This window comes from Chelmon rostratus, chromosome 10 (assembly GCF_017976325.1).
Source record: "Chelmon rostratus isolate fCheRos1 chromosome 10, fCheRos1.pri, whole genome shotgun sequence".
Classification (NCBI taxonomy): domain Eukaryota; kingdom Metazoa; phylum Chordata; class Actinopteri; order Chaetodontiformes; family Chaetodontidae; genus Chelmon; species Chelmon rostratus.
Window position 1 is genome coordinate 2,754,992 of NC_055667.1, and position 26,312 is coordinate 2,781,303.

Genomic DNA, 26,312 nt, shown 5'->3' on the forward strand with positions numbered 1-26,312 from the left:
CTAACTGCACCTCATATTTACAGATGATTTGCTGTGGTGCAGGTTGGAAAAAATTAAGCAAACATATATGAGGGAAGACACAAATGTCATGCGGCCGGTGACTAAGGGCAAGTGATCAGCAAATATAAAAAAAAGCCGGTTTCACATGTACAAATGATCCACAAAAGCAGATATATCACTTTACATGGATTTTTGTAAAACCTTTATCATTTTTATGTGAAATTAAAACACATGTTCACAGAGTAAGTTGTGCATATTTGCAAACCACGTTTTTGGCCATGACTTCACACAACTCAAATAGATAGTGAAATATTTGTGGATCGTGGATTCTGTTGGTTAAAATTATTAAAGTGCAATAAAAACTTCCATACATCAGGGGGTGTGGGATAACACCTTCATCGCCCCAACAACTGACTCCTCTCTCTGCTGCCGGTTTCATTTTTCTGAAACTCACCACCAGTTATATTGTTTCACTGTTTCATGCTTCTGAAATGTGCATTCAGCATTGAAAGTCATTACTGAACACACTGTTCATTGTTCCACCATTTATATTTACTCTGTTTGATATATTTCTATTTTATTTGATCTGTTTGCTAGATTCTTTTATATTGTATTGTTAGATTCCTCCTTATTTATGGATAGGTTCGGTTTGTTCTGGAGCTAAGCACCTAAGAAATTCCTTGTTCGTTGGACTGGGTGTGATGGTGAACTTGCCTCTCATATCACATGTTTTAGCATCACACGAAGTAGTCAAGAACAATAAAGAACAATCACTTTGTAAACTCTGAAATAAGAGAGCATTTGGGATATTGAGGGATTTATTTGTTGCAATATACAAACAAATAGAAACAGTTATAAAACCATTGAACTCTAATTCAAAAAGAAACACATGAAAGTTAGTTGCAGGTGGGATGTGGATATTTGTAACAGTAAACAAATCAGAGTGATTAGTGATTAGCATTAGCATTTTGAAGCTCTTGGTTTGTTGCTTAATAGCAACTGCTAGTTGCTATTAAGCTGCTAGTTGAAGTATTAAATGTGGTCCCCAAGCTTTTCTGAAAGAGTACAAAACACACTGACCAGCCACACAATACATGGCTGTTACTATGGAAACACAGAAAGCTAGTACAGAGGCTCTCAGCTGATCATCAACACTTTAACTCCTCCTTTAGGCCTTGCTTTTGTCTGTGCTGTCTTGCTCTGCACTTTCCCCTCCACTGCCAAATCGCCGGTTCAGCTCTGATGTCAACGCTGAGCAGCACGATTTCTGCGAAACAAAAGGAAAAATGGTTAAGATAGCCACACTAGCAGCTCAGAGCTTTGAGCTTAATATTTTGTCAGCGTGCTAACATGTGTATGCTTACCGCATGTGATGTTTATCATGTTCACAATCCTAGTTTAACGCATTAGCATGCATGTGCTACTAAGTGCTAAACAGAGATGATGATGGGATGCCATTAGTTTTGCAGGTATTTGGTCATAAACCAAAGTGTTGGACAAATAAACTTTTTGACCTCATGGTGGCACTAGAGGAAAGGTCAGGGATCACCTCAGTTATTACAAATTAGATGATTGATTAGATATTTCTATAAAAGCCTGTTGGTGGCACTTTGGCTCACCAGAGTCAGCGTGGTTGATCCTGAACAGAACATGAATTTAAAAATTTCATCAAATGCCTGTTGAGATGTTTGAGTCTGAAGCAGAGCGTTTGGCCGACAGACCGACTGACAGACAGGCAGACAGACAGGCTGACAGACAGGCTGACAGTGCCATCCCTAAAAAACAACAGTCACTGATACTGACACTCCTCCCTACCTTGCCATCTTTAGCTTGGTTGCGAGCCCTGGATAGGAGCTCGAGCCCCGCCAGCAAGAGCCCGACACCCAGCCCCAGGCCCAGGAGGAGGAAGAGGCCCCGCAGGTCGTGGGGATGAAGGGCCTCGGAGGTGTGGGCCCCTTCGGCGCCCACGCAGCTGCTGGCCCACCACTTGTCCCGCAGGTACGTCAGCTCGCCGGACTCACTGAGCTGGAGGATGGCATTGGTTAGGTTTTTGACCAGCGGGGAACCTGACGGAGCAAAGAGAGGTGGTGTGATAGAGGAAAGACGCTGCTGAAAGTCTCAAAACCACGAGCACACTCCTGCTGCTGTAACAGTCTCCACCTTTCTGGTTTTAGGCTCGCCAGCACATTTAGAACATGGCTGCAGGGATTTGCTCCCATTCAGCTACAAGAGAATCGGTGTGGTCCAACACTGATGTTAGGTGATCAGGTCTAGCTCACAGATGGTTCCGGTTCATCCAGTTCAAAGTGTGAATGGGATTGAGGTCTTCTAAAGTGGGAAAACCAGCTGGCTTTGTGCGCAGGGGCTTTGTCATGTTGGAACAGGAACAGGACAAACACAAACTGTTGACACAAAGTTGGAACAACACTGTTGACGCTTATATAACATATCTCTTATATAACATATAAGAGGTGGTTGATAAAAGATATCAACTATACCATCAAATATATAACTTATATATTTACCCAACAAGTTTCAGGTCTCTGTCATGGAAATTATAGGGGGTTATTAGGTTAGGGCATTATAATGCCGCAACCTATGTGGCTTTTTGTATGCTAACATTATTATGACAACCAATTCAATTGACTGGGTAGATGATATGAATCTATATTAATAACTAGACTAGAGATTTGTTATGCTACAGTGAGGGTTGATGTGTTCTAAAAGTACAAGCAGAGTAGCCACAACAAAAGGTAACACTGTGTGATACATTAAAACTGAGGCAAATGTGGATAAATTCACAAGGTATAAATAAAAAAATGAAAGCAGAACACATTTCTCATTATTCTAGTCTTTTATCGTGAGGCAGAAGTAGAGCATACTTTCATTCACACATAAGCAGGGACTCAGGTCGTTGTGTGAAGAATCAAAGAACAGAGCTTGAAGTTGAAACCCTGTTTTGATAGAGCTGTAAAGGAGGAGGTTTCAGGCTCTGCTGGCTCTTTGTTTGAACCAAGTGGATGCACTTGAAATGTCAACTTGAAGCCAGATGAAAAGCCTGAAAGCAGCACGTAATGTCATATACATGCATAAACCTATAAGCCTTCATCGATAAACAATCCAAAACATGTGACAGTGTCACTGTGGAGTGATTTGTGCGAAGTGACATGTAGAAACAACATGCCCCCCCCAGACTAGAGAAAACAGGCCCAAGTGTCTCACCCAGAGGTGCTGCGATGGAGTAGGCCCTCATAGCAATGATTTCCTGTGAACGCGTCATCTTACAGTAGCGAGCCACCGCCAAGTCCAAGGACGCTGCTTCACCAATGAAGGCAAAGTTTCCCTCCTGGGCGCGGCGGACACCCTCCTCGGTGCTGGACACGAAGCTCTTCTTACGCTCCATGTGCTGGTAGATACGCCGGTACACAGGGTTGTTGGAATTCTGCCAAAGAACAGAATGACAAATATTTTTTTAAATCATCTTCTCATGTGTTCGACGCTGATTTCTGTGTGTGCAAGATATCAGGAGCACAGTTATTAGAATCTATCTCAGATGTGCCTTAAAGAAAAGCATGGTGGATCCAGGTTTGACTGTGCCATAATCGATCACGTCCTGGTTGGCGAGGTCCTCAAAGTCCTTAATGGAGACACGTTTGCTGTTGGAGTGCAACAAGGACTTGAGGTTGCCGAAGTAGCAGGCCAGCAGCAATACAGCAAACAGCCACCAGATGGCGCTGATCAACCGCCCAGACAGGGCTTTAGGGTGAGGGCCAGCACCTGAGAGGGAAAAGTCAGTGGGCATGTGGTTCAAATTAATATTCATCATAAGAATTCATACTCAGTTTAAAACAATGAAGACAAGATTTACTAATGATGATAATGACCCTGAATCAGTGTTCTGTTTTACATTATTTTATGATTGCTCTCTCACAGTTCAGTGTGCAGAACCCCAAACCAAACCCCAAAATACTATTCTCCTCATTCCAGAGCAAACAGCATGAATAAAACGAATACAAGTGGATTGAAGGAGGTCCCACATGATGCTTTAAGTTTATCAAAGCATCAAAACACTGAACATGTTCATCACTGAATTTAAATTTTTGTTGCATTTAAAAAAAAAACGGTTCTATCCAATAATTCTGTAAAAGCAGATTAACAATTCCTTTGACAGATAGAGATAATATGCATATTCTACAGTATAACCTGACACTGCAGGATGGTAAATCCTAAATACAGAAGGTAAAGTGATGATTGTATAACATACCTGCTCTGTTCTATATCTGACACAAACTTTTATTTACCTCGAGCCACCACACTGAAAGCCAGTGTGACACAGTGTACAGTCGGAAGGTTGCAGAGCAGCATGCGTGTGAAAAGAGCCAGCCAGCAGCAGAGGGAGCTTCTGTGCCTGGGGCTCAGTTTAGCGGACTGCTGCCTTACCTTGCAGGGTGAGAGCTCCTGTGATGTACCAGAAGCTGTGCAGCAACGTGAAGCTGTGCTCCTCCGTGTCTGGCTCAGCCCATTCAGTGGGGCTGATCCTGGAGAAAGATCAGAGGCCTTATCACCAGCAATAATGAAGCTCCACTTGTATATGTAAGAGCTAGACTTCTGGACTGAAAACAACACAAAACAATAAGAAATGATGTGGCTGTGTCGGTGCGTCTTGTGTTTCATCGTGCTTTGTTGTTGTTTTGCAGCACTTTGATTGACTTCCTGACAGGAAGTGTTAACATTCGAACACAGAGGTTTGGTCCAGGGCTCCTGGCCTGCACGCAGTAGGCCCGCTCAGTAATCCATCCATGAGCCTAACAAGACAACTACCTGTCACCCTCTGACTAATGGTATGGGCACCAGGGTGGCCAATCACAGCTCGTAAACACTGAGTTATGGTCATGTACTGTATGTTGGTCATGTTGGTCAACGTGTTTCCATGCGGGATGCAAATCTGGTTGCAACTGCAAACTGGATTCAAGAGTAGCTGTACTAGTAGGCAATTAGAGGAAAATAGTGACATTTCAAAATCCAGAGAATGGTCCTTTCTCTCAGGTTCAGTTTGATTCTGTAACAAGGATAAATGCTGGTGAAGACTGCAGATTTTTTTTTAAAAAGTAAATAGCCTCTAATACTGTTAGTAAAAACAAAAGCCTGTTCCCTGACTCATGCCCTGGCTTTCTAACAGCTTTCAGCTGTTTGTTTCACCTTTCAGAGTCAATTTAAACAAGTTGTAGTGACTTTCAACTGAGTGGAGTCTGCTTTAACCTGACGTGCATCCATTGTGTGGTCAGACAGTCCTGGCTGTTAGAGCCATACTGTAGCTGCAGGAAAACAGTGGAAGTAGCCAGCAGTTTGTGGAGACGTGTGGCAGCTCGCACTTACCTGCCCACCAGGAATATGCAGAGACCCGTTAGCAGGAATGCGATGAGGACACCAACCCACATGTCAGTGGAGAAGGGTGACAGCAGGCTGAAGGTGCTTTCTTCAGAGGCCACGTCTTTGCGCATGATGAAGCCGATGCCCGTCTGCATGAAGGGGGTGGTCATATCCACAAACTGCTCTCTGACCGCAGTGAGGGTCAGCGGGGCCACAGCCAGGTCAGCCTCCTGACATATCATACGGAAGACACGCTTAATAATGGGATGAGAGGCGGAGAGAAATGACACTGAAGTGCAGCAGAAGCAGCCAGAGCGGGACTTTATTCACTGAGCTCACTGAGCTGCCTTATCTTGTCTACATAAGTTTATATACTTATGTGCACGTGACCATCACTCACTCATTTTTGGGATGATGTCCAGCCAGAACTTTAGTTCATTTCTGATCATATAAAGTGTGGTAGGCTACCATGACTTAAGCTTTCCTCTTTTTGCGCCACAGTCTGTACTTACTGACTTTTTCCCCTTTTCAAAAAAGTCAAACACCAAACAAAGTATGTGATGAAATTATATCCCGAGCTAATGGAAATTTCATTGTCACAAAAACACAAAAACAAAACCTTTCAACAATTGAACAGCAAAATAAATGGAAACAGATACCAAAGTGAACACCGTGTTCAGTATTATATGAATACATGAGTCATGTTGAAATTGCAAATGATTCAAGTGCAATATAATAAAAAGCAATCAGTGCTGAAATAATTTAATAAAATATGAAACTCATTAAACATCAAACTCATTATAATGAAATTGCATAACATTATTCTTATTTCTATAAAAAAAACAATAACAGACCTTCCAAACATGGCCCACAATCATGAGCTGAGTTTAAATTATTTAGATATTTCAAAATGTATTAGTTGGTTTATACCTTTCACTCCATTTATTTAAGTATTTTTTTAGTTGAGAAGGTTTTTATATTTATCTGACATGAACACATAGATTTACAATCTCAGCTATGATGTTTTACTGACTGACACCATCAAAACTACATGAAACTGATCAGAATAAGCAGTATGCAGACTTAAGGATACCAGTTCAGCCAATTCAAAGCTGCTTTAATGCTCTTGAAAATAGAGGTATGCTCACATAAATATTCATTTACTCAGATGGTCAATGACTTACCCCTCTGATGACCTCGCCAATCATGCCGCTCCAGTTGCCGCTGGAGTCCATAGATCCGTAGCGGCTGTCCTTCACCAGGCGCAGTTTGTACTTGAAGCCCAGCTTTTTGGAGAGCTGATAGATCAGATCGACGCAGTAGCCCTCCAGGTCAGAGCCTCTGCTCATGGTGTACGGCTCCTCCTGAGGAGGCAGAACGAGCAAACTCGTTTTAATGGGGACTGTGAGGGATCACTGTGGAAACATGGTGACTTTGCCACCGCAAAGTCAGACAGGGCAAGAAACCCAAGCAGTTGGACAGGTTGATTGTCCTGATTGGCTAAATCACTTTATTAGAAGGTCAAACTGAAAGCCAGCACTCCGAAACTGTAGGAAATAATTTATATAAGATCCAACTTCATTGTCGCTGCACAGAGTGTAAGCACAGAGACAACAAAGTGCACTTTAGCATCTAACCATATGTGCAAAAAGTATCGAACTGTAGAGTAACGTACATATGTATAGTGGCCACTCTATTCAGTAGACCTGTTCATCCGCTTGTGAGCACAAATATGAAATCAGCCAATCACATAGCAGCAGCTCTATGCAATTAGGCATGTAGACATGGTCGAGACAATCTGCCGAAGCTGAAACCAAGCTTTAGAGCGGGGAAGAGAGGTAATTGGAGTGGTTGTTGGTGTCAGATGCTGGTTTTTAAATTTGGGATTTCCATGTACAACCATATGTAGTCTCAACTTAAATAACCCTTTGTTGCAACCGGGGGAGAGGCGTCACCCCGGTGCAGAGATCAGTGATGGTATGGTTGATTTATATGGTTGGATAGTGTACATGTTCTTTTATATTTCTTAAATTTTTTACAGATTGTTTAATATCTCTACGACATTCTTATGACCTTTTCTACTTTCATTAGTGTTGAGAGGAACTGCAACTGACTCAATTTCGTGTCTGGGATCAATTAAGTGTTCTGATTCTTAATTAATTTAAAACTAAAACAAGAAGGTTCAGAAAATGCAAAAAATAATAGTTCTTCTTTTAAATAATAATACAAATCCACACTGTGGAGGAGGTTGTTTACACTGAGCAGCAGGAGGGAGGGAGGTGGGGGAATGGCTCAGGGAGTCAGTGCCAGAGCTTGTCAGGTGTTTTCACTCTACTGATTTCCTTTCTCTCTCTCTTAAGCAGTAGTGTGCTGGGCCTGTGGGCCCTGAGACTCTCAAGGAAGAAGCTGCACATGGCAGCAAGACAGTGAAACTCTCCAGACCAGCCAAGCCAAGCGCTGGAGAAGATTTTGAGTTTTGTTTTTGGATGATTGAGAAATAAAAAGCTTGGAAGCCACTGTTGAAGTTGAGTCTTATCTGTGTCTAGACAGTGTTTTTAAAAGTATTTTACATTTTGTCCAAACCCATTTGGATGTTGTTACATTTATGTACAGACTAAACCTGCATCATTTACAAAGTGCTTGTCATTCATGAACTTCACTGTATTTGTGTGGAGGTGTTTTGAGACTGCCCTGCCGCTGCTGATTCACAATGCAGTTTTTTTTCCAAGAGAGAATTTTCTGTGGCCAGTGGATGTCTCTGTCCTTTTAGCTATCGCAGCGTAGAGTGTAGGGTGTGCCTTAGTGTGATCACACAGCGTTACAGCTGCACAGTCTGCAACTAGGGATTAGAACACTAAGGGATTGTTTGTTTGTTTGTTTCAGGATTTTGGTTGTCTTATTCATTTGGATGCTTTTTCTGGTCGTGATGTCGGTGTTCTGTGTGGTTTCATTTTGTTAATCAAAAATAAAAATCAGTTTTCATTTGTAGTGTGTGATGGCTTTGATGCCTTGCCACATGCCTGTTGGGTTGCAGTTCTTGTTGAAATGCTCCCCAAATCCTTAGCTGTCGGCAGTCAAACACATATCCAAGGGGGGCATGAGGCTTATAGCAGGGGGGTAATAAATAACTGGCAAGTGGTAATGAAGTCTTGCATAGTGAGAGTAAAACAATTTGGCACAAGACACAAGGAGAAAACCAAAATCACATCAGGCAACACAGAACAAGGTCACAGCAAACAGACCACACAGACACAATATCCAGATAATCTCACTGTGTCCTGGGCTTTCTAAAAGCTTTCTAATGGATTCCATTTACCATGGCCATCACAAAACACTGACATGCTTTTAGCTATGTGAGGGAAGTGGGGGGCACTGCCCGCTGGTGCCCCCTCGTGGAGCTGACGCTGTCTTGTGGCTGTACTTGGCCCTCTACATGCCCCACCCTTGGATGGACTGTAGGCCTGTGTACCTGATCTGAAAGCGGTGTCTTTAACCCACAGCATGAGACGGAGCTCTCTGTGCATCCACAGATCAGGATAACAAAAAGTGCACGTGTGCACATCAGAACAGCAGGTGAAACTTGAACTCAGACTGTAAAGCAGATGATAAACTTGTGTTTCACCAGCATGTGTGTAGACAAGAAGCTGTGCTGTGAGTGCATTTGTTAGGTGTGTGCTTTGTGTTTTTACCTGGATTAAAAGGTATATTCTCTATGGGGTGATTGTCTAAGTGCTCTTGTGGTGACATCACTAATCCTGAGTGATGTCACCACTTTCTATGATCTGAGCAATTAACTTTGTCAGCACAATCCTACTGATAGAAATGATCGTAGCCAACAAAAAGACCCTTCTTGTAATGAACTAGAGCTTCTTTTACAAAATGTTGGCTGAGCCATGATGACTGCTTCACAGCAACACAGGGCATTTTGGCATCCTAGTCTAGAGAAAAGGCAAAAAGAAAAAAATACCTTTATAGTAGTGATGGATAACTCCTTGGCATCTAGAATGAAAAAAGAAGCACCACAGTGAGTCCTGTATTCTTGTAATGAAACAAGTCGACATAATCAAGCATGAATATCAGGACAAAGATGAGAGGATTTAGTCTAAGCCAGTTCTGCTTAGTGTTCTGGTCTACAAGCTTATGTGCAGGTCAGTCTCTGAAAGCCTAATGAAGCATATTGTTGTCTTGAGTCCCCTTCATCCATTCTGCTCTCAGCCATTGCAATAAATAAAGCAGACAGCAACTGGAGGACAATGACGCTGTTGTTGTCGGCTGTTTTTCAGGAGACCTGGGAAAAAGAGCTGCATGTTCAGGGGACAGTTGGAAGGTACAATGAGGGGAGTAAATGGGCCCCCGTGGGGGGGATCAAAGTCGGGGCCTGTACTCAAGGATGTGCGCGACTGATGTTTTTCAACCCCCCCGCTCCACAATGTAGCCAAAGCGGGGGATGAGGCCCCCACTCCATACCCATGACACTCAGAGTTGTTTTCTTTTTGCTATAACTGTCTTCAATGGCATTCCCAGCGTGTCCAGCAGGCCCTAACATGCCCTGCCAGGGACGGTCAGAGAGGGGAGGGGGGATAAGCGGAGGTGCCAGGGGTGCAAATTCTTCATAATTGCATGCGATAACAAAAGTGGGCCTGGTGCTGCCATATAAAGCCCATGACACCCCATCAGCCTCCTCTGGAGAAGATGGCAGGACCTGCGTTGTGCGGAGATGCCTGTCAGTTCACCGCCTGCCCGCAGAGTCTTTCCCCCACACGGTTAATTGATTTATCACAGTGCTTTCTGGACCACAGCAAGGCGGTAGCCCCTCCACTGGTGAGAAATGGGTTTCTGCCACAGTGGATGGCACCCCCTCTGTGCTTTGATAGGACTCCAGCAGTCCAGCAGGCCCAGCGGGGAAAGAGTCAAATGTGAGGAATGATTTGGGAGCGTGACCCCGTCTCATAGGTCAGCCAGAGCCCGCTGGCTCGGTGCTGGACTGTTACGCTGCAGACAGCTGGCAGAGGCAGGGCTGCTCTCGAGGAGAAATTGATCTCATTGGCTGAGTGACACCTTAAAGGACAGAGCCATGCAGTACCAGAGCTTATCAGCATGATGGAAACAACATTTATACAAATAAAATACAAATCAAAATTATAAATGTGCAGGTTCTACTTGCCAGCAAAATGCTTGTGGGACCCAAAAGAAGCCTGATTAGACAAAGATTTAACAATATTCTTGGAAGGAATTTTAATTTTTATTGTGTTTCAATTATAAATTATAAACTGTTTTGAAAGTGTAAAAAATGTTTCTCTCTGGGCTGTACCCTACACAACAAGTGACTTGTAGCTTGGCTCACTTCAGGTTTGGTATAGCTGGCTGGATAGCTCTCTTCCTCTCAAAAATGTACTACTTTCACCAATGTACCCCACCCTATCACCAGAGATAGTGACATCGGGCAGTTCTGCAGAGCCCTGCATAATATGGACAATACTTTTAAATCTTTGATGCAAATGTTTTAAAATTCTTCCCTTCTACGATATGTGCATGTGGCAGTGGTAGCGTAGCTATGGTTAAGATTAGAAAAATGATGGTTACTGCTAATAGAGTATGGTTACAGTAAGGAAACTGAAGCACTTGGTTAAGGTTACATAAAGATTACAGTAATATTCTTTTTAAACAAGCAAAAAGCAACTGCACTTGTAATAATCAAATTTGACCGGACGCAAACTCTGGCCCACATGAAAATCAGACTCAGACTGCTACAGACTCATCCACCACCCTGACCTTTACACCCATACTGTCCACTCCACCACATAAAGGGCATTCTACTTCCTGCACTGAACCTTGGCATCAGGCAGCGCAGAACTGTCCAATATGAATATAATTCAAAAGGATATGACAATCAACAACAGGTACGAAGCTGGCAACAATACATTTGCCACCATGCAGACTAAAATCACTGTTTTTGAGTGTGATGATGGCAGACACAACTGTGCCACAACTGGTTGGGTTTTCATCAATACAGTATCAGTACAGAAGGTAGCGGCACAGAAACCAAGACTAGGCTCTGCAACAAGAACATGAATCATGACAACCCTAATGTGATGTGTGTATCAATCGAACCACCATGTGCTGCAGTGCCAGGCTGTGTGTATTATTCTTACCTGCAGTGACAGTTATCCATGCAGTCAGGGCTGCCACACAGAAGACCAAAGCCATGCAGCCTTTCATGTTGCCACCAACCTGGAAATGATACTGCTTACTATATTTCTTTCAGTGCTCCTTTCAACACGATTATCACTCTCAAATTCAGATTTCATCCAACTGAGAGTATATAACTGTATATTTACTACAGTTTCAGAAATGTTGGATATTTTATTCAGTGATGAAAAATACTATGCAAATAATAGAAAAAAAACAATTGTGCAAAAATCGTCACATTGTGCTATATAACAAAAGTTCCCTTACCTCAGTTGCGTCAGCTGCAGTAGGAATTAAAACTTATGTGCGGGGGACAACTCCAGCAAAATGTGTAAGAAATTCACAAGTCTTGCAAGTAGATGGTGGGAAGGGTTGTGTGCACAACAATGTAGTGGGGGTTTATATGGGTGAGCACAAGGAGGGAGGAGACAGGAGCTCAGAGGGAGAATAAACTCATGATTGTTTGGCAGAGGTTTTGGCAGAAGTCTGAGAGATGATATCAAATTACTGGATCCAGATGTATTCTCCTGTGGAATCATCCCAACACTTGTGCCCAGGCTTGTATTGATGCAGATTTTGAGGCAAACCAAGTTTACCAACCTACTACTGTTGGATTCAAGCGTAATGGAGTAATGATTTCAACACTTGTTTTTGTAAGGTTGTATAACAGGATGTTAGAAAAAGAGGGGCGAAGGTGGATTCAGGGTGGTAGGTAGGGGGAGCTGTGATGGATGTATTGCAGGTCAGGCAGATGCTCAGTTCTCAACATAAACAGGATGAAGGATGGAGTAAATCATAAAAAATCCAAAGCAATTCCCGTCACATTTGACATCCGTTTAGACAGCTGCAACCCAACAAACTCCTAAATTACACATCCACGGGAATTCATACTAGATATCCACAAGCATTGGTCCCGTTTCTTTGTCTTACAAAAATTCCTTCAGGTTTTCACATAAGCCTACAAACCAAATTGGTTTATTTGCACAAAACCTTTGAAAATAGGGAGTGATTTGATCTTGAAAAGGAGGGACTGCATTCACTCCCTGTCACAAAAACATTCTTTCAGGCCTGAAGTGCTAGACAGGGCTTGGAGGTTGCAGTTGAGGGGCCAAGACGTGCCAAACTGTCCAGATAAATTCGGCTTTAAGAGGAACTCTGTGGTTTTCCTGGAATCCTAATGAAGCTGTCTTTTGTGTTTGTGTGCTGGCTGGAGCGGAGTCTGTGGTGCTAAAATGAGCATGTCATGCTTCACAAAGTCTTACAGAGCTGAGGAAGAGGCCTGGCAGTGTGTGACAGCTCACCAGAGGTGGCCGTCAGCTTTGGAAACCGGAGACTTGACAATGGCCGGACCATTGACCGACAAATCAGCGTCCTGAGAAAGTATGGAGGGCCTGCACTGATTCTTAGATTTGAAGACTGAGGTTGGATTTCAAGGACTTTTAAGTAAGACTATTAAGTTTAAGGTAAACTTGACCCAGCCATTGTTGGCCCATCAAATTGTTTATTGCTGAACTGATCACTGTCCAGGTGTTGTCAAAGGAAGCTGATACCAACACTTTTTTTATCAGCTTCCTCAAAGGTATGAATCCATTGCTGTTCATTGTTATCATTACATTAGGTTTTCAGTTTGTGTCACAGTGTGTACATGCTGTTTCACAGGAGTTTCAACTCTGCTGATACCTTGGTTCCAAAGAAACCACTGAATACTTTAGCATATATTTGAGGAATTTACAAAACTTGCATTAGCATGATTAAAATGACCTACATAATCTGATCTTGGGTGGCATTGAAAAGATGTTTTTCCCTCCTTTACCGACTGGTTAAACTTGTCATCTCTTGTGCAGCCTCCAGTCTTTGTTCTGGAACATTCCCTCTTTCGGCAGGGGGTCTGGGGGGTTTGTGCCAGAGGGGTTGAGAGAGGTGATGGCTGGTAAACACAGACCCAAACAGTCCATAATTAGAGCAGCAAGCAGACCCTGCCAAAACAAAAGGCCAAAAAGGCTTTTACATGTCAGCTTGTATAAGGCTCAGTTGAACTGGTTTGTTAACGACTCCTCTTTGTCTCTGAGCGAAAACAGCTGCTGATAGATTGAGTGTAAATGAAATAAATGAGCTGTGAAACTGTCAATAATATTCATTTGAGATTTATTCAGATCATAATATTACACATTGTTTGAATTAAATATTGTCCCTACAATTTTGCACAATGAACTGGCATCGCAGTGCAAACAATACAGCAGGCCGACAAATAAACGTGCTTTGATACAGATTCCATCTTGTATTAGTACCATGGACCAAGGAGAACACAGGGTTTCAGGCATGATGCTCTTATGACCACTGTCCGAAAATCCAAAAAAGAAGGTCGTAATATTAACAAATTTTAATATAAAAACTCTTTGTAAAATAAAGCAAAGCCTTAGGATAAACATCACAGTGCATAAAAGACATGCAGTCAACTAAAAAGGGCTAAACTTAACGTACAGGATCTCAGTGCTGTGACATGCCACAGATTAGGAAGATTAGCAAAATATTGGCAGTTCGGTCAAATTACAATAACCACTACACAAAATCAAAATCAAGACCTTTTGATCTGCATTGTAGGAATAATTCCTTTCCATTTTTTTCAGCAAAGACATGAGAGACAAGCCTCAGGTTTTAGCATCAAACTGTACATTATATTCAATATGATACCATGCCATCATTTTCAAAATATTGCTAGTGGATGGATGGACAGATAATAATGCCTTGACATAAAGTATCTAATTTTCAACTTAGATAAAGTATAATATTACAGTTCAAGTAAATAAAAAGAATGGATCATTTAAAATCATATCATCTAGCTGTGATCTATTGCTACTGTATGCTCATGTAAAGTTACAAAAAAACATGAGAGTAGTCACAGTCAACGTAAACAGCTATATAAAAACTCCAGGTATTTTTCACTAAATACATTCTGGCAATTATCTAACATTTGGTGCAAACAAATGACCAAGCTGTAGTAGTTGCTTTTAGAAGATCTGCTCTCCAGCAGCTTCAAGACAATGTTTTCTGAATGCACAGGTTAAAAAATGGATCTTGCACAAGATACAGAAACTGATTGTTCATGGATTACTAATTGAGTGGAAGAGTCTTCTGTGAGATGTTGAACAAATCTGCATGTGAACCAGTTTTCTGAGAGATATTATGCAAGATATGTAACTTTTTCTAAAAAAAGATTCTCACTTGAGAAAAACTGGACTGAATTCCAAAGTTCCTAACTGTGTCTCTCACGCTCAGTTCCAAGTCAGCCAGTTCTTAGAGTTTGAGCATGAAAAAGACTTCACTGTTTTCAGGGTCTGGAGAGGACTGGGATTGTCTAGGGGAGGAGGTTCCTAGGGGGTTGAGCTGACTCAGCAGGTCCAGACTGGCACAGGGACTCCGGGCCACGCAACACGCCCCTTCAGGGTTTCCCCGCTCCTCAATGGGGCTAGCGTTGCTTCCACTGCCAATGCTACCAGCAAGGCTAAAGCTCGCACTTCTGCCCTGGACTAGGCCCTGGAGCCTCTGCCTTTCCTGGGCCTTCTTGGCCCTGTTCGCAATGTACCGCACCCTGCTTTGGCTCCTTGAGGAGGTCCTTCGCACCAGGGTCTCATCCACAGCCTCCTCCTGTGACTCTATAGGCCTTTTTTCCGGGGCAAAGTCGCTAGCGGTCAGGGGCTCCACATTAGTCAGCTTCCGTAGTTGCTCTGTCAGGTCGCTGGGTGGCCGACACTTTTGTGGGCTGCCCTTGCGGAGCTGGTCCCTGGTGGGCCTAACAATGAAGCTGCGGCTGATGCTGCGATACTTGCTGTCAAAATTACAGGAAATGTCATCAGAGGTCAGATCCCCGAGACTTTTGGACATGGAAGCTGTAGCCGTTGGTGTTGTAGCTACAGAGGACGGCCTGCTGGCTGATGACTGCTTGAGCCCTTCCATGTAGAGCCGGCTCCATGTGTGCCTCCTTTGAGCCAGTCTGCTGGGTGTGTCCACAGAAGCATCCTGAGGCGGCTGCAAAGGACGGGGCTTAAGCTCATCTTTGGGGCACTCACCTTGCTGAAGATTGGGGTTTGACTTGCTCTTGCTGACTCGCAGGGCATCGTAGGAGACCAATGCTGAGCGACGGCAGTTGACCCAGGGAGGATCGCAGGTGTTGCTAGCGGTGGGCAGGCTGGTGAGGCTCTTCCTGGCCAAGTTAGGCAGGGACAGGTCAATGACTGTGTCGCTGGAAGAGATGCTAGAGGAGGAGGACATGCTATCACGGTGGCTGCCTGGCTCCAACTTGCTCCAAAGGCGGTCATTCATGGTGGCATCTGTGCAGACCTCTGGTACTGCTGACTGGGCCTGCCCAGCTGAGGCTACAGCCACCAGAACATGGCCCTCACTTTTTGTTCTTCTTACGGGTGTGTGCGATGGCAAATTGCTAAAAAGTGCTCTCCTTGCTTGGTTTATCTGAGCTGCCGGGACTGCAGAGGTTCCAGTGGTCGCCACTGCTGCAGCAGGAGGCTCCATTCTGTGGTCAGACTTTAACTCTGCGGTATCATTTTTCTTTTCTGTCTGAGTTTTTTGGATTTCCCTCTGGCTTAGCATGTGCTCCATGAATGAATGAGCGCTTCTGTTGGTCTGAGCAGACTGTGATGGTGCAGTTTTCTCAGCAGGGTTCGTTGGATAGAGTGATGTGGTTCTAGAAGGGGTAGGGGGTTTCTTAGGGTCTCCGCTCACCTTGATAGGACTGTCCACCACCCCATTTGAAGGAGTGGTCAATGGAAGGTCTGCATTTATTGCTGTGGATGATGAGTGCAATGGTGTAGATGGGGACTGTTGTGAAGACGGGGTCTCTTCTGGAGTGGAGACAGAGCAGATGAAATGTGTGTTCTTGGCGTCTTCAGAGTTTAGTGCAAGAAATGGAGGAGGGGGAGCTGGTCTCTGCACTGTGGAATAGCCTGTGGAAAGAAAGACAACAAAGAAATGTATCACTGTCATCGATGTCACTGGTCATTGAAAGCATTTGGGCTGTCAAAGTGATAATTGTAACTGCTTGAAAACTAGAGTTATACTGATTTGTCGGTTCAGTATTAGCTTGGATACTGACCTTATTAAGCAGGTATCTGCTAGATGTGATCATTTCAGGCTAAATACAATATAATGAATGTGAAGGTAGCGGAAGTCCTGCTACAAGTGTTGAAAGTGCCAGGTAGAACATTTTTTACAGAATGTGGGTTTGAAACATTGCATGGACGAATTATATTTTCTTACATTTCAAACAAAACCTGATGAATGACAATGGCTGTGAAAAAGAGGGCTGAACTTTAAGCAACTTGAGTTGAAGAACAATGCAGAGGGCTACATTTAACTGGTTGGTATGTGTCCCTGGGGAAAAGGATGCACACAAGTCCAGTGGTTTGGTGAAAAAATGTGAATGTTCGTTGATGGCGTATAAACATCTCCACTTATTCCACAAGCTAAAAACAGGTGTGAAGGTGTGGCCTTACGTCACCTTTGACGTAACCAGTTACTGGCAATTACCTCAGCTTTCAACTGCATCTCATGGCATTCATCAATGAATGGAGTTTGCTCAGTTGTCCTTGAGGAAGCTCAGCTGTCAGACTCCATTTGCTGTTGAAGGCTATAAGACGCCTTTGAAAACTCAAGAAAAAGCTAATAAGCAGACATGATTTCAAATTATTTTGTCAAACTACTCTTCCTAATGTCAGAAAAGATATTTCTAGCTCAAACTTTAAATGAAAATTCCACTTCATCACAACTTCAATATTATTTTCATTATGCTGTATGTCTGTCTATGTATGTCCATAAATAAGCTTCTTTACCATTCACCTCCGTGTTCTCTTCTAAAAATCTGTCCGAACATGTGGGTCTTGATCTATCACACTGTTTTTAGTGATTTGACCGTGTTTCAAGATCTCAGCTAATAACATCAATTCATCATCTATTGGAATTTTGGTCAAAACTATGAAAGGAGGACTTGCAATAGACCTTTAAGACCCAAAACATTTTACACAGTGAAAAGTGACACACAAACGTTTCGTGAATTGTGTTTCCCACTCGCCCACTGTGAGCTTCCCAGCCTGGACCTGCACCGCTTTTCAATGATGTGAACAGACAAAACTGACATGTGCTCTCTGTGTTATATGGGAGAAGCAGCCTGGTTAGACAGAGAGACTGGTGGGTGAAGTGAAGGTGAAGGTGCACAGGATGTATTTAAAGGTCGCATGCATTCAACGGTTTACCTGGCTCTGGTCATCCCCTCAATTCTGCACTAGGAACAGAGAAGGCGTGCAAAAGGGACAGAGAGGAATAAGAAGTTTAGCAAAACTGGAGAGAAGAGGGAGAATGGATGCAAGGAAACAGCTTACAGGACAGATAAAGCATCTTAACGAGAGAATTGCTAATTATCGCTAATCGAACAAACATGACAGCATTTGTTTTACACTGGAAAGAAAGACAGGAGGGAAAGCTGCTAAGATAGAGGTTCATCATATGACTGCTACAAGTACGGCATCTGCCAGCATCATCTGATTTAACAGATGTCAGCACACATGACTATTGTCATTAGGCCAGAAATCTTTTAAATTCAACTCTCTAAACATAATTAATTGTCCCCATAAGATTCATTTTGATAGTATCAACACTGATGGCCATCACATGATAAAGCGGGAGAGGCTGAAACAGAGTGGGTTTGGGTAGGACAGTCTGTGTTCAGCAGGAACTGGACTCCCCTGAAATATGTCATGTGAAGGAGGAAGACGGTAATTCCATCTGTACGCAGCACAGATGTCAGTTCCTTGTGACTTCCATGACTTTCTTTGACTTGAAATTAACTGAATTACACATACAGATATCATTTTACTTTAGAGCATATATTCTGACCAGTGTTGACCTTCATAGGTTTGAACTGTAATGTACTGTAATAAGCACTGGATGGATTAGAGAAAGGATTATGACTTAGCTATAAAATTGACTTTATTTGGAGAATAAAGTGAAAATTGAGAAGAGGGTTAGGGTTAGGGTTAGGGTTTAAAAAGTTATGAGAAAAGACGGTTGTTGTTGTGGAACATATTGTATGAATAGATTATCTCCATTCATTAAATTCACATTTGCCCAAACTAAAAATAAATGACAGCAAAAAAAGTGTCTTTAGATGTGTGGTCAAGATAATAACTGCAGTATTTGTTCACTCTGCTTCACTGTACACATGAGCTCTGCAGTCCTGCTCACAGAGATTTCCTCCTGGTGCAGAGTTTTCTCCGAGGTTCTTGTTCATAACAAGACTGCAGATAAAGGAGTTTTAGGCGATTTTCCATTGCTAATTTCCTCTAAACCTCAGGTGGGTTATATGACAGTGTGGCTTTGACTTTTCTGTATTTATGCTGCTTTAGACCATATGCAAAATAACTAGGGTCAAGGTTTTGACTACAAAGGTATTTATCTGCTATTAATTTAGGTTAAAACTTACCACTTCTCTCATCTGTCAAGCATGCGGGCAGTATCAGGTATGGTATTTTAAGGCATAGAGAGGAAAATTGGAATCAATTAATTGAAACAGGTGCAAGTGCAAACCTAAGGAGAAGGCTACAATGCTAGAAGTGAACTCAATTTGTTATCGATGGACAGAAATGTGTGGGGATTTAGACTTGACCTCAAACTATCAGGGACACGTGGGATGACGAGGGGTGTCTTACTTTCTGGTACACAGCAGAGGGATGATTCTGACAGCAGTATGCAACCAAACACATTTGTGGTCTTAGCATTAATGGAGGCTAACTGTCTACAGTCTACAGTATATAAAAGGCCCACTACATCACTACACAGCTGCTACTGGGTTGATTGCTAATGCAGCCTCAGATTCATCTTACCGGCGAAGAACATGGGGGATTTATGGCGCAATTCTTCCATTTTCTGGGCAAACAGGGCATTCATCTCGCGCTGCAGGGTGCCTGCAGCCCTCTTTCGGCTGTCGAGTACAGAACATGGAGGCAACATAGGAGGCGACTCCAAGCTGCTCAGACTGCCAAAGCTGTCACAGCTGCTACTATCACTGAGCAAGAGACCTTCATTTGCATTACTTTTTGTGAATGGGTTGCAAACAGCGCCATAGTTGGGGGGTGTTGCCTGCTGCCAACAGAGGTTGGTCCTACAGTCTGCTGTGAGGCTTGGTGCTGGAGTTACAGTGTTGGGGGAGCGTCTTCGCGGAACGCTGCAGGACCGGGCATTCCTCTGTGATGCGTCAGGCTGAGGTCGAATGTGCTGGGCACCCAGGGTTTGCATGGCTTTGGATCTTGGGAAGGGGACAGGTCGAAGCAGAGCCTGGGGCGAGCACTGAAACTGGGCCTCCACACATGACTTGGGAAGGGGAGGTGACTGCTGTGACTCAGTCTGGGCTTTGGCTATGGGCTCTGGCTGAACTTGTCTCTTGGTGTCGTTACTTCTCTCCCGTCTCTTCCCATGTGCCATTTTGGACTTGCATCCCTGCCTTTCCTTAACTGGACCCTTTCTCTCAGCTTCTGGACTCTCTTTGGAGCCCATCACACATGTGATGCAGTTGGAGGACATCCCCACCCTGCCTGAGCTGTTAAGTGCGACACGGGCAAACACCCCTGGCTTCATGTCCAGCGGGTCATGAAAGCGGAGCCGACTGGCCCGTTTCAGAGGCTCAGTCATGGGTCTTCGATGAGCAAAAAGTGGGCTCTTACCTTTACCCTCCTCAGGGTGAAAAGCCCCGTTGGTGTCAGGACGGTCCCAGGGGCCCTTGGCTTGGTGAGATGCCAGTGAGTCCCCGTTGCGGTGTAGCGGTGTTGTGGGCTGGTAAGAGGTGGCGGCAGAAGCCTTGTCCTCAGACTCTTGCTCCTCACTAGCGCCCTCTGAGCTGTAGTCTTTGGTGTCGATGGCAATCTCTGGGAAGCCCTTCCTGATTTTGGGCTGGCCTTTGGTGGGTGCACTGGCAGTGCGGCGCAGGAGGTGGGCACCAAATGGGTGCTTACGACTGTGCTGTGCAGCAGCATGGCTGTCCAGGGAAGCCTGCTTTGGGTTTCTGTGAAACAGCCCTTTTATGCCGCTGGCTGCTCTGGCCTGACAAAACACACAACAAAACACCACTGTCAAAATCACAAGCCAAAATAAGTAACTCATGAACATATGCAAGAGTTATGTTCTCTATAATGTAGGTGGCACTGGTCTCACACAGCATTATTGCAATAATGCTTCTGGTTTTGTACAGTGAGCATGCTAAAAAAGTAACAAAGTAATTCCACCAAAATCCACTTTTATCCAAGAAACTTCCTGTTAGGTTGTGAATGATCATTCAGTCTTTAGCATGATCATTCAGCTATAATCCATGCTGACTAGCTTTCAATTCCACTTGGACTGTGAAGTAATAGCCTGTTAGACAAATTGGTAATAGCTTGGACAAACACATGCTTGAAGCTCCCTGTCAAAGTTAAACACATGAAGATTGCCTCTACAATGAAATACAGTGACTACTGTGTGTGGGAATGGAACCTTTCCAATTTTGGTGCTTCCTAGATCAACTAGACCACTGCACTAATGGATAATAATGAAGTTCATATTATAATCAGATTAAGATATTGAGAATGTTTTTTTGTGTATAACCAATATAAAGAGGTGACTGGATAATGATCAGCAGTAGTGCTTGGCTTCACAGTGCTTACTTATTTGTTTCTCTTGTTTAATATTCAGACTGCACAGACTTGTAAATGTAACACTGTGTGGATGTTTCCTGTGCCTTTAGGTGCTGCATGGTAATGGTCAAAGGTCACAAAGACTGGGGCAAAAATGATGACAATGATGAGGACATTCAGACAATGACAGTGTGAAACTATTGTCTGTCAAACTGTGGAGCTCACTTTGACAGACAATCTTGCAAATGGCATTGGACCAGTCCACAGTAATGGCAAACCAAACAGAGCGCTAGAGGGACAAGGCTTCATATTATATGACCTAAAACCCTTGCCATTACTTGCTATCAAAAGTTTCAAACAATGTGAAAGAAGTAGATCCAAATAGTTTGACTGTTGACTGTTGACTGCTGCGGTGCACTTCTTACTGAACTGTCAGTAGGAAAGCAGCAGTGCAGAGAAAAAGACAAGCTGATAAAGAAAAGAAGCATTTGGCTCAGTGAAAAAGGAAAAGGTAGGCTGAACTGACTGAATATGACAATTATTAAGCTACGAGGAGATGGGATTCAATCTATATGGGAAATACACTTGTCTTACACAGAGGCAAATGACAAGCTCAGTATTAATGCTATGCCCCTATTCATCTAGCACTGAGATAAGTCCAGACTTAGGTTAGATAAATATCTGAATGCAAGGTGTTCCAGCAGCTCCAGTGAATGCCTCTACCAATTTTTTGACTCTGCATTTATGTGTTGAATTGTCTGACTAATAAGCAAATATCCATCATCCAACCATTGCCACATCTCCAGCTACAGTAGATGCTGCCTGGTATACTCTAAGAGTGTAGCCTAAAAAGAACAAGAAAATATGGCAAATGCTAGAGACACAGCATAATACAATGCTTTGACGGAAAACTGGGCTGAGAGTTTATGGGTACAGCTACAATCCAAAATCCGCAATTTAAACTGGTTGTGTCAAGACAACAGTGTTTAACTAATGCCTGGCTGTGCGAGTCTACAACGTGGTAACACGGAAAGTGCAATTTTGGACTGTTCCTTTAATTTTCACAAGACGCTGGCCCGATATGCTGCAATACAATGATCCAGATCCAAGAGGACAGATTTACAGTTCCAATGACAATTAAGAACTGTGAAGAAACTCTCTACAGTGCTTTCCAATGGAAGAAAAAAAAAAAAAACAGCAGATGGCATGATTAAAAACAAGGTGGACATCAAAAGACAAATAAATGTCCCCACAGACAGTGAAACTGAATACACCTGCAGTGCAGCACAATGAACAAACTCCTCAGTTAAGAGAAAAAAAGCTCTCAGCAAAAAACACCAGAGAGAAGTCACTGCAGCCTGGCAGGTTTCCTGACTCACAGCTCTCTCCGCTCTATCCAGCTCTTTAACTGTGTAGGTTGGATCTACTTGGGGAGGGGGGGGGTGAATGAAGAAGCAGTCACGTCAAGCCTTCATAACTCATGTAAGGCATGAGTTGGCCTTATAATTTTCAAAGCTTGCAGTTGGCTGACAAGAAGGGCATGTGCAGAGGGTGGGGGTGGGGGGGGAGTGTCATTTAGGTGTCAAAGAGGGTGGAGCATGTGGCTCATGCAAGATGCCGACTGGGTCCCACTACACCTGAGTTTTGAGCGGCAGCTTCAGGACTCCTAAAAATTTCCTGCCTCTAAATGGAGCGTTTGGAAAAAGAGAGGTCCACTGAAATCACAAACAGACACAGGAAGAGAGCGAAAATCAGAGAGGCGGACGATGAAAGAGAGAATAAATGGGTGGGGGGGAGGTTAGAGAGAAATCACAACAGGAAGCACACAGCAAGAGCTGCGAAAGAGGAAGTTCAGAGTAAGGACAATGTGAACAACAGAGTGGTCAGCTACAGCATGGCTGGAGACTGCTGAGTGCACTGAAACTGAGGGCTCCAAAGGAAATCAAATCAAAGCTTGTGTGGTGATAGCGATGCTTACATTATTGACGACCCAAGAAAAACCTTTTGAAACAGAAATAACAGTGAAAATACGTACAGGCAATATATCTGCCTGTGCACCATTTCGACTTGGCTGAGCAAGAGCTTCATCTGAAATGTATGCTGAATTAAACAGAACTGAAGCTGTTTGGGCATTTTTATGTTACTGCATGAATATACTGCAGACTCCATGGCCAAAAATGTCCAGCTAACACTGGGTGGTAAGCTCTGGCTCACAGCCAGCGTTCCCCTTCGTCCCCAAGGTGCTGGACAGGGTTGAGGTCATGTCCTGCACAGGTCAGTCAAACTCTTCTACACCAAGCAGGAAATCCATTTCTTTATGGATGTGGCTTTGTGCACAGGGACACTGTCAAAACCGCTGACACAAAAGTGGAAGCAAGCTGTAGTCTAAAATATCAGTGTATTTGGGATCATTAAGAGGATCTGTGAACAGGAGTGTCCACATTATTTTGCCCCTTAATGAGACACATCAGAAGAAAACCTATATTTTAATAGAACTCTGGCACATGTGGATTATGTCTCAAATTGTTTCTACTGTGCATGTTTGTATTGTGTATGTTCAATTTTGTGCCCATGGTCACCAATCTCCCTTTGGAATGATAAAGTTAATCAATTATTCAATGATAATGTCTGACCTTAATATTTCCGCTTTTCTTTCATTGTTTTTTTCAAGAATTTCCCTATAAAAAGCATTCAGAGGCAGAGGTATCAAACCTCAATACTGGTACAGACTGAAATGTGCCTGCACGACCAATTATCATATCCAATAGTTTAGAATTTGAATGACAGAAAATTTCACGTAGGACAACTTCAATATTTCCCCAATAAGGATGTTAAAAACAGTATCATTTTGGTATGGTATCTTCTTTGCAGCAGAATTCAAATATTTTAAAAGCTACCACAACCTAAGGGGTGGCAGAGGAATTGTTAAATTATCACTACAGTGAACAAACCACACAGATCAAAACACTGGTCCGTTGATTATTCCTGAAATCAAAATTATATTTAGATACTTCTCACTCAGTTTCAGGCTTTCTCTTTTGATTAAAGGTACCTGCACAGTCCTGGTCATTTTGTGCTTTAGCATTTATTGGCACTACAGTTCAATCACTAAATTGGCAGAGTATACACGGTATATTAGCCAATTTTAGATTAATACAGATATAATGTAATGCCAAAGATATGTTCGGAGTCATTAAGAAACACAACATCCATTACATAGTTTGTCCAGCAGAGAGCAGTGACAAGTTTATTTTTACACTGTAAAATGTCCCACTCAGTGGAGTAATTCTTAGAGAGAAAAAAGATTATTAGCCAATATATCATTGAGTTTTTCAAAATAAAGAGCATGTAAAAAAATCCATTATCAGTTGGGCTCTAATCAACACAGACTCTTTTCATTATTTTCATTTTGATAATCATTTCATCAGTCTCTCACACGAGATACATTCATGATTTGAAAAGCTGCAATTGTGCAAAGTTGTTTTAAATCTTCCATTTAGAGGAAATTTCTGTTGTAGAGCAAACAGTACCTACCTTACCAGTGATGTCATTCACAGCTACATGAACAAAGACGGAAGCCTCCTCCATACCTTCCAAGTACACATGGCGATAACCTGCACACACCAACATATGGCAGGGATAGCTACGATATCAGTGAGTTACACAGACAGGGCACATAGGAATGGCTAAATAGGTGAATCAATCAGCACAGAAACAAACTTTTTCTATGGTTGATGCATTGACTCCAACACGAGCTCCTCACCAGCTCTGATTATTTTGCTGAGCAAAAATAGAAATGTGAAAAGTATTCTATGAATAAACTTTATAATAAACTCCTTGTCTATGGAAATGATATTATGGAACAAAATGCAAAAACAAGACTTTTAGAGGTTACCATAGAAACATGATCTGTGGAAGATGAGGGTGAGGCGGGGGTACTATAGTATCAGCTCCAGCTAAAAGCAGGTGCTTCACCATGTCTTACCTGGCATCATGCTGTTGAAGGCGATGGTGCGCTGGCCGATGAAGTCCTGGCCGATGGGGTCATGATCCCACACGAGGAAACGCACCAGGGCCAGCTCTGGCATGTGGACCGTGAACACCAGAGTCTCCTCCCACATTGGGTTGAACCCTACAGGACCATCCCGAGAGGGTGGTGAGAGCAGAGGGAGGACGGGGGAAGAAATAGAAGACGGGAGAAAAAATGAAAAAGACAGCAGGAGAAAGAGTGTGACACATAATGAGAAGAGAGAGAAAGTTATGCAGATAAATAGAAAAGAGAGGACGAGCGATAGAAGCGGAGGACAGACGGAGTGGACCGTCCAGGAGAGAGCCGGAGAGCGAGCTCAGCAATCATCAATTATTTAGGGTGTGTGAGCAGACTGAGAGGTGCTGCCTGTGCTCGTCTCCTCATGCTGAGCTCATCAATTATACATCAGAGCCCATAGAGACACACACACACGCACGCACACACGCACACTCACACACACACACACACTCAACAGAGTCACATTCAACCACTGCATGGCTCTAATCAGCACATACATACATTGTCAAAGGTAAACCACAGCTCTCCTCATGCAAGCACCAGGACAACATGCGTGGCTCAGTTTACAGTGAGTATCCGCAGCAAACTGCCCAGTGCTTAATGACTCATCTTAAACTACAGTGACTCAGTGAATTTCAGCCATGCGCCCTTGGAAAACCGGACTATTTACTCCTGTCTCATCACTGACTGCAAACCATGCCTCTTCTGCAGAGCAGAGGAAGGTCATAAAAAACTGGATGATGCAAAACAGCTGTAATAAATTTCTCTGTTCTGCTCTTGCTGGCCCCTTCCCTGGAATAGCTCCCTCAAAGGTACAATATGTTCTGTCACAATGGTTCACTATTGGTCAACAGCACAAATTTGCGCATCAAATTTCCCAAAGCTGAACTTCTCCCCCACAAGGAAGAGTCCAATGTCATGCTGAGTCCACTGACAATGATTTTCCTCTAACTTACAGTTTTAAAGAGTAAATGGAGTGATAAGTTACAATAAATTCTGGTGTGACCGAACCCTTTAGACATACGTAGTAGCAC

General features: G+C 43.2%; 2 protein-coding genes across 2 annotated transcripts in view; both read right to left on the reverse strand.

The window, feature by feature from the left end:
• Nucleotides 1-807: 807 nt before the first annotated feature.
• Nucleotides 808-11,936, reverse strand: si:ch211-251b21.1 (uncharacterized protein LOC571720 homolog). The gene is made up of 10 exons (XM_041946088.1): nt 11,827-11,936; nt 11,523-11,601; nt 9,338-9,369; nt 6,555-6,734; nt 5,377-5,600; nt 4,441-4,538; nt 3,560-3,777; nt 3,223-3,442; nt 1,816-2,066; nt 808-1,267 (listed from the first exon to the last, which is right to left on the reverse strand). The coding sequence occupies exons 2-10, from the start codon at nt 11,587-11,589 to the stop codon at nt 1,169-1,171; spliced, it is 1,389 nt and encodes a 462-aa protein (XP_041802022.1). The 5' UTR covers nt 11,590-11,601; nt 11,827-11,936; the 3' UTR covers nt 808-1,168.
• A 1,766-nt stretch (nt 11,937-13,702) lies between these two features.
• The window catches only part of plch2a (phospholipase C, eta 2a), a 155,457-nt gene continuing 142,847 nt past the window's right edge, over nt 13,703-26,312 (reverse strand). The window contains exons 20-23 of the mRNA XM_041945891.1: nt 25,216-25,362; nt 24,765-24,844; nt 20,286-20,661; nt 13,703-16,517 (exon numbers count right to left, since the gene is read on the reverse strand). Of these exons, the coding sequence (XP_041801825.1) occupies nt 14,854-16,517; nt 20,286-20,661; nt 24,765-24,844; nt 25,216-25,362 (2,267 nt within the window). The 3' untranslated portion in view covers nt 13,703-14,853. The remainder of the gene's footprint in view (nt 16,518-20,285; nt 20,662-24,764; nt 24,845-25,215; nt 25,363-26,312) is intronic.